Source organism: Etheostoma spectabile, chromosome 16 (genome assembly GCF_008692095.1).
Source record: "Etheostoma spectabile isolate EspeVRDwgs_2016 chromosome 16, UIUC_Espe_1.0, whole genome shotgun sequence".
NCBI classification, from domain to species: domain Eukaryota; kingdom Metazoa; phylum Chordata; class Actinopteri; order Perciformes; family Percidae; genus Etheostoma; species Etheostoma spectabile.
In genome coordinates this window covers 5,917,380-5,926,129 of record NC_045748.1, presented here as the reverse complement: position 1 = coordinate 5,926,129, position 8,750 = coordinate 5,917,380, and the positions used below count along the sequence as shown (strand labels likewise).

At 43.0% G+C, this 8,750-nt stretch overlaps 1 protein-coding gene across 1 annotated transcript in view; it reads right to left on the bottom strand.

The window, feature by feature from the left end:
- The window catches only part of LOC116703890 (ras-GEF domain-containing family member 1B-B), a 17,862-nt gene that overhangs the window by 8,216 nt on the left and 896 nt on the right, over positions 1 to 8,750 (bottom strand). Inside the window, exons 2-4 of the mRNA XM_032538928.1 lie at positions 1,434 to 1,964; positions 1,198 to 1,320; positions 506 to 643 (exon numbers count right to left, since the gene is read on the bottom strand). Coding sequence (XP_032394819.1) covers positions 506 to 643; positions 1,198 to 1,320; positions 1,434 to 1,958 — 786 coding nt within the window. The 5' untranslated portion in view covers positions 1,959 to 1,964. The remainder of the gene's footprint in view (positions 1 to 505; positions 644 to 1,197; positions 1,321 to 1,433; positions 1,965 to 8,750) is intronic.

Genomic DNA, 8,750 nt, shown 5'->3' with positions numbered 1-8,750 from the left:
TCCAGAATTTACAAGGACCCAACAGTTCTAGTGGCAGGGCACCGCAGAGCGTAGCAGTTGAACATGGCATCGCAGAACGTGGACCATGGCGACAGCTGCTACCCTGATTTGGCCTCCCTGATCCGAGGGAACACGCTGGGCGAATCTATCCGACATTATCAATTACAAAGTGAAAATGTCAATACATCACGTCATCTTTAAGATGCGCACTTCACATTTACTCTGTTTCTTAAAATGAGTAGTTTGTTTTTAATTTAAATGTCCAAAAGAGCTTAGTAATTCAATTATCAAATCCCATTTTAGTTCCTTTTTGTAAATATATATTAATATCACTAATTGTGTTAATTGGGCGTATGTATTGTCTCGTATCGGTCATACGCCCCTTGAATTAGATATGAAATCAGAGCAGACTTTGTGATATCAGTAAATGTTGTATCGTTGTCCAAAGAATCAGTATAATATGGTACTGTGAGAAAACGTGACACCCCCTAGATTCCAGACTAACCTCATCTCCTCGGGCCACATGGTGGGTCATGTCCTTGAGGCAGCGCATCATCCTCTCGTCCCTGAAGTCGTACGGAAATGTCTCCGTCCACTCGGTCAGCAGCTGCACCAGCTTGGGCGCCACCTCGCGGGAACGGATCTAAAAAATACAAAAAAATTTAAAAAAAGTGTTAAATTTCACTGAAGTAGACACTTTGCAGATATCATTTTACAGCCTTTATTGATGTGACCCCATGACCTTAATATTTCACACGGCACACAAACAGACACAATTTGTTTGTCTGCTTACTTTCTTGTTCATTAAATGTGCTGCCTTTTCATTTTCAATTTCCCCCAGTGTCAATTTGAGCCCTCTCTCTCTGACTGGAATTTCTTAGCTAATAAAATAGTCAATAAACATGTTCTCACACAGAATTACAGAGCTGTGTGTGTGTGTGTGTGTGTGTGTGTGTGTGTGTGTGTGTGTGTGTGTGTGTGTGTCTCTCTGTGGGTGAAAGAGTGTGACGATCATATGGTGGGTGTGATTTTGTGTGGGAGAGAGAAATAATAGCTGCGTATGTTTGTGTGTATGTGTAATAGAGTGTGACGATCATATGGTGGGTGTGAGTTTGTGTGGGAGAGAGAAATAATAGCTGCGTTTGTCTCGGCCTGTGCGTGTGCGTGTGTGTGTGTGTGTGTGTGAGATCCGCCCACCTTATCCAGCAGGGCGTCTCCGGACCGCTGCTGCTCGACACACAGGTGACAAACCCTGGTCATGAGCTCGTACGGATGCAGGAAGAGGCGTGAACTCAGCAGGAAGGTGAACACGTACGACCTCTGATGATAAGGAAACAACACAGCTCTCAGGACAAGAAGGCCACACACACACACACACAGACACACACACACAAGTGTTTCTCGCAACATGAGAGCCCTGTTCTATTACTTACATCAGGGTAGTAGTCTACTGTGGGGACCAGATGCTGGATCAGCGCCTCAAGGGATGCTGAAACCAAACTGTTGTCGTGGTAACACATCTCCCCATAGCTAGTGGTGAAGCCGTGTCCGTAACGCCGGCCTTTCGCTGCGACAGAGTTGTTACGAGAGGACTGCTCGCTGCCGCTGCTGCTGCTGGTGTGACGGTACGCGCGCGCCGGACAGGACGTGCTGTGCTGCCGGGGGCTGTGAGGCTGCGTCGAGGAGTACGGGTTCTTGGAAACCGCGCAGCCGCTGTTGTAATGTTGCTCCTTGGCGGTCACAGAGGAGACAGAGGAGCTGCGATACGAAGTGTGGGGCTGCGGTATGTCGTAGGGGTTTTCTGCCGCGGAGTAGGCGCCGTTGTAGACGTTTTCCTTGGCGGGCTTCGGGGCGGTGCCGTTGCGGTACGGGCTGTGGGGCTGAGGGTGGTTGTTGTTGTTGTTGCCGTAGGAAGCACAAGAGTTGAACTTCCCGGCGTACGGGGTTGTGGGAGGCATGACGGCCTGTAGAGTAGACACAAGGAGGAGGTTAGGAGTGGGCAATTTGGATTCAATCACAGTGTAGGTCATTTTCAGACCGTATATCGATCAGTCAGCTGGGGTCATACAGCTGTTTGGCTCCCTGATATGGGACATTGGCCAAAGTGATCTGATACAGTGGTTCCCAGCTTTTTGACTAAAACAAAGTGACCCCATTGTTGACATTGTTGTTTTGTTCAATCAACAGTCCAATAACCCAAATCTATTTGTTGTATACTCATTAAAAAGCAGCAAATCCACACTTTGAAGAAGCTACTACCAGCACATAATTCATTATTTTGTTGATTCATCTTCTGTCGATCAGCTACTCCAATTATGTCTCTAATGTTAACAGTGGCATTAATTCTGGTACAACAAAAGTGGGGCACCATGCTTAAAAGTGATTTTATGTAACTTTTAAAAGGTTTCTGAAACCATGTAATGTTCCATCTAATGATCATAAATGACTTGCAGCAGCAAAGGAGATTAACAGTGAAAAGAACACATTTTGTACATAGTTGTTATTCATGCTCTTCCTGTTTCTCCCACATTCTGACGGGTCACAGATTTCGGCTGAACACCGGAAAAGTCTGTGTTAGTGTATCCGACCGGGTAAAAAGGTAGCAGGAGATTTCTTTATATAGGCCTAAATGTATTCATTTTATTCTAGAAGTTATCTGCTGTAGTTATGGCTGATACTGGGACAGGGCCATCACAGAAAGGCGGGAAATTAAACGAAGAACACCTAAAAACTAAAAAAGGGAAAGTAAAAGACGACGGCCGAAATCCGAGTCACACCGATAACAGATGGAGACAATTACGGGATTTTAGATTATTCAAAGACAACCCGTAATTGGCCCGAAGGTATATGAAATATGTCTATTTCCTTCAAAAAATAACTTCAGATTGCTTGATGTAGCAGACATTAAATTACACCCTCCTTCCATTTAGCACGGACGCTTTACTCCTTTTAATCTGTGGTCGTGTTTGCCTTCTATTTTCTTTTCCCTTGTCCCCCTGTACTTGAGTAAAGTGTCCTTGAGTTTCGTGACATGTGCTATATTAATTTAAGTTATTAATAACTTTGGTTACTACAACGATCTCTTATTGCTTCGGCTCGTGACACAGTTACACTGATACGGTTTAGCTATCCATCGCAACGATATGATTTACTCCACGTAACGCGTACTCCTAGACCTTTAAGACGGCAGGTGTGGTAAAAACTCTGCCGCTTTCGTCCAAACCCACTTTAAGTTTAAAAATGATAAGTATTCAAACACATATTCACTGCTGTTGGACTGACCGCCTTTCAGTCAACATTAGAAGTCACTCTCCTACAAATGTCTCCTGTAGTTTTTCTGACACAACCACCCGCGCTTCCTGGGAATGTGGTTGATGATTGAGCTGCGTCACATGTTGTGAAAATACCTGTTGGAGCAACTTGATCACGCAAAGCACAAGTCTAAGAAGCATCTGTGAAAGTACGCTTAATCACATAATATTACCCCTCCTCTGTTTACCGTTTTGGCTTCGAACTGGTGAAAGATGCCTTCACTTTCCCTAAAAGTTACTGGTTGTTGTTTGTCTGTTTTTTTGTTTGTTTTTACCAAAACAAAAGGGGTTTTAAACACAGATTTTTTCCCACTACCTCTTCCTTTATTGTATGTTTTATTACTACACATTCTTGAATCAAATTTTTCGGCATCAAGGCGGCATATGGGGGAAAATAAAATAGGCCAACAGATGGATGATCTCAAGACACCAATGATTTCTTTCTGCCTTAATGGTGTAGATAATTGGATTTGAGGCAGGTAAGCTGATCCCAGATCAGCAACAAGGCGTGCTTTAACTCTGGAGCCATCTTTATCCTACTACTGTTGTCTGGGAACCACATGCCAGTGTAAAACGAGCCGTGTACACACAAAAACACACACACACACACACACACACACACACACACACGACAACGTATACATGCACGTAGATTAACATTCTGCCAGAAAACAAAACCCTGCAAGAATCCGGCAGACTTTTGTTTGTCCATCGCAGCGCCGAAAGAGGAGTGTCTGCCTGAGCCAACATCTTACACACCCATGTCCACCATGGCGCCTAGCCTCATGCCGTTATAATCCAAACACACACATGTCACACATAAACAAATGATGGCTTCACACACACACACACACACACACACACACACACACACACACACACACACACACACAGAGAGCCTGGCATTTTGCCAGTGTAAGCCAGTCCAATGCCAGCCTGTCTTCTGAACTTTGTGATCTCTGCCTGCTGTTTTCCTTCTAACTCAGTTAAAAGATTACAGCGGCTTTAACTTCCTAAAGTTACAATATAATATGATCTAGAAAAGCTCTGGTGGGTCAGGTTGAGATAAGGCATCTAGTACTGAATAATATTTACTCCAGTTTGGATACTGTGTTTCTCTTGTGTTTGCACTGGAAGGTGACCTTAAACTAATGGAAAACATGTCTCCAAATTTAAATCCAATCTTGGTTTTTCCAGACTGACTTCCTGAAATGTTGACCCTTTGGATAGTTTGTGGCTTTCATGCTGCAGTGCTGAAATTTTACTCTCTCTTAATCATAGGTTGGACTCTCCATGGACGCCTTAATGATGGTGTTGGAGCATAATTTCATGTTGAAAGCATTGTTTAAACTCCCTTGTTTGTAAACTTTGAAAAATTGCAGCCTTACCAAAGGGGTTTGATGTGGTAATGAAAATACAGCAACGGGGCAGAAATGTATAGTTTTGTTAGAACATTGTGCTGAAAAAAAAACAAACAAACAAAAAAAGAAACTTTATATGCATTGTACGTTTTATAGTGCATCTTCACTGCAACTGGCATCCATTTCGTGATGTGACACTACGGACAATATCTCGTGTTTGACACACGGCACAGACTGCGGTGTGTGGTGCCTGAAATGTCGTAACCTAGTTCATCAAAAGGTTAAAACTAACTGAAAGTCTGATGGAGCTGCAGACAAATATTATCTGCTAATAGATTTTAACCAACCACATGATCTTTGAAGCATTAAAGATCATTTTGGTGGTGTAATTGAACTGACAGTTGTCAAATATCATTTCTACTGTATGTGAATGCCTGGCTTTGTTGGCTTTTAATTAAATAAAAGCATGTTTAAAAAAAAGCTTATTTTTTTTTAACCCGAGACAGGAATAAATTGCTACACACAACCCCACAACACACACACACACACACACACACACACACACACACACACACACACACACACACACACACACACACACACACACACACACACACACACACACACACACACACACACACACACACACACACACACACAACACACAACCCACACACACACACACACACACACACACACACACACACACACACACACACACACACACACGGTTTGCCACCGCCAGGCCGTATGGCGCTGGGATAATTTTCCCATCAGTCAAACCAGCATAAATCCGACTTTCTCATTCCTCTGTAAGGTGGGAACTGACCGACATAATCTACTGTGAGGTCATGTGCCATAAATCCACACTTGTATTTGTTAAGTGCAATAAACAATGTACAGGAATCTGTCTTTGGGACTTTGGTTAAAAGGAGCATATCGAAACTCGCGTATTGACATAAGCCGATATAACTGCACGTGGCTCAAGCAGCTCTCAGGTAGTGCACGCACATAGCACACAAGAAAACAGTATATCCATGCATGGTGATGTGCAAGCACTCCGCAGCCATCTAAGTCAGTATAAATTCTCCTTACTCAAAGCCAACTGACCCCAGAGAGCATCTACGTCCTCACTGACCTAATATTAGTCCCTGGTGAAACCCCCTGATCCTTACAGAAGCTGAAAGAAACAAGAGAAGATTTGTTTGCAAAGGCTCCTGGTTTTTTGTGACGTCTAATCAAATGTGCGGCCTTCAAGCAGGGCTACAAGCTAGAAATGACTGTTAGGCCCAGTGGGTTAACATGATGTGGGCACATGGCGTGAGAGAAAAGCACCTGATAAAGAGGACCTGCAAAACAATTTATCAGTGTGGTTAAAGGCCAAAGCAATGCAACGCTATCTTTGTTCTACTTTGTACCTTATGTTCATGGGCACTAATAAGTTACAGCAGGTAAGGCGTGGGAGCAAGACAAGCGTGTTAGTCTGAGGGGAAACCCTCCACAGTCAGCCTTATTCCTTACAAAGAATGAGGTTAAAGTCCAGGCGGTTCTCATATCACTTACTCGTGGTTTTGCCAAAGCCGCGCACTAGACAATTTCCACACGTACAAGAGTTAACCCTTTAAACAGCACTGCCATACACAGGAACAGCACTGCTGTCAAAGAAAGTCCAACTTTCTCTAGGAGGGCTCGCTCACTGCTGTTTAGAGGATTTCAAACTCAAACTTAAATCTGTCGGAGGAGAAGTGACTATACTTGACTTACGAATGCCATTTAGGCCACATTAATACGTTTACGATGCCTCAATTAGCAGTCTTATCTTTAATTTTGTGGGAAAGTACCTCAAACATGGCCTACTGAGACTTTACTACACTATCAGGTAACTTTAAAGGAGGCTAATAAAAAGGATGATGTGAATGTGTCATACTGCTACGTTACCTTCCACCCATAAATGTAAATAGCGCTTTTCTAGTCTTAACGAGTGCTCAAAGCGCTTTTACATCTACAGGATACATTCACCATTCACACACATTCATACACTGTGGCCGGGGCTGCCGTACAAGGTGCCACCTGCTCATCAGATAAACACTCACACACATTCACACTCCGATGCGCAGCACCAGGGGTCTTTCCCAAGGACACTTCGGCGTGGGACTGCAGGGATCGAACCACCAACCTTCCGATTGGAAGGCAACCGCTATACCACTGAGCCACCGCCGCCCCTAGACTGTTAATATACAGAGTCTACCCTTCCACCTAGCGCCACCTTGCACTGATTCTGCTGTTGAAAGTACAACTTGGCAGTAGAGCATCTTAAAGTAACACCTTGTATTAGGCCAGCACGATTCGGGGAAAAATATAAATCACGATTTTTTTTTAGCTTAGAATTGATATCACGATTCACTGCCACGATTTTTTATCTCACAAAGTGTAATGTTTATTGCACACATGAACCATGACAAAACAAATTGGCAGAATCCAAACAGATATTTTTGGCACCTGTAGCACATTTATTGGGCATCACCACGAAACCTGTAAACACAGAGGCCTCGATGAAGAGAAGGGAGAGCATTGCAGAGCCTATTTCATACAGTCTATGTTTAAAACTCACAAAGGAAAGTTTGGACAAATTTGGCTCGTAAAAGTAAGTGAGAATTTTTTTTTTTTTTAATTGAAATTATTTTTAAATTAAATCGTGAACAGGGTGAGTCGAGATCGCGATTTTATACCGATTAATCGTGCAGGCCCACTTTGTAATACTGCAGAAATTGTTAGGTTTTGGTGACTGTGGCACAGCTATTGGACCGACCCGCCTTAAAAAGCTCTATGCAGACCAAACCCCTGAATAGGTTTCTCCAATCTGGGATAGCACTGTGTCCTTGCCGTGCCATTAGCTAGGATGCTAGGATGTTTTGATAATCGGTTAATTGGTTTAGGCAAAGCGATTTTTTTTTCTGGGTTCTAGTCTGTTGCATTAACAAGGCAAGGCATTTAAACACACAACCTTGGACAAAAGGAAATTGTAATGGCCATTTTTTACTATTTTCTGACATGTATGGACCAAGCGATTGATTAAAAAACAAACTGCAGATCAATCAAGAATGCAAATAATTAGTTGCAGTCTACCAATGGACTTGTCTCCTCTTGTGTATTTAAGAACATGTGAATACAGCCACGGTCAAGATGTTATTTCAATCAATCAAAAGGAACCTATATACCTAGAATCCTTTGTGTTTTGGGGTTGTTTTCCTTCACTTTGTAAAAATCACTTTAAGCATCATTTTCACCAGACCACAACGAGCCAAACTAAAAAGTAGAAGGATACAGTGCTTGAGTAAGCCTGCAGGTCAGATGAGGCCTTCAGGCGCTGTCAAAACACCAGCCGCTGGGATCCTACACTGACCACTTTCAAAACCTGCACCTGCAACTACATCTGATAGACAGGCAAACAGAGCCGGATACAGAGCCCATGTTCAGATTGGATGGAGAGATATGTGGAATACAATTCACCCACTGCTGGTCTCTATCGCACACAAGCACGCATGTCCTTGTGTGTTGGCTCAACACATTCATGGGGATAGAAGTGCACACACACAAAAACACACACACACACACACACAAAATCTGGTAGGCTAGTACAGTATTAACCTAGTGTTAGAAGGGATAAAGACCCATTATCTCCTCTGCTGCTGGGATATAATAAACGTGAGCTTGTGTAAGGGGTTTTCTCTCACACACACATGTTCTATTGTCTGTAATGCTACAGATCTCACACAACACTGCCTTACAACACAACACACACACAATTCATATTAAGATTGAAGTTGGAAAACGTAACTTCAGATAAAACAACTGTTTTTAGAACAGCTGAAGCCCAAAATGTTGCTTGTGTTCTTCCGACTGCCATTGTGTTATTTGTTATCATTGAATAAGATAAACCATTTAATGTAGGGTTTATTTTATCTGTTACGTAAGATTGCAAAGTAAGGGACATTTGAGGCATTCGTTTCAGCAAGTTAAGGGACTATAGAAGTTTGTGGAGACACACACACACACACACACACACACACACACACAC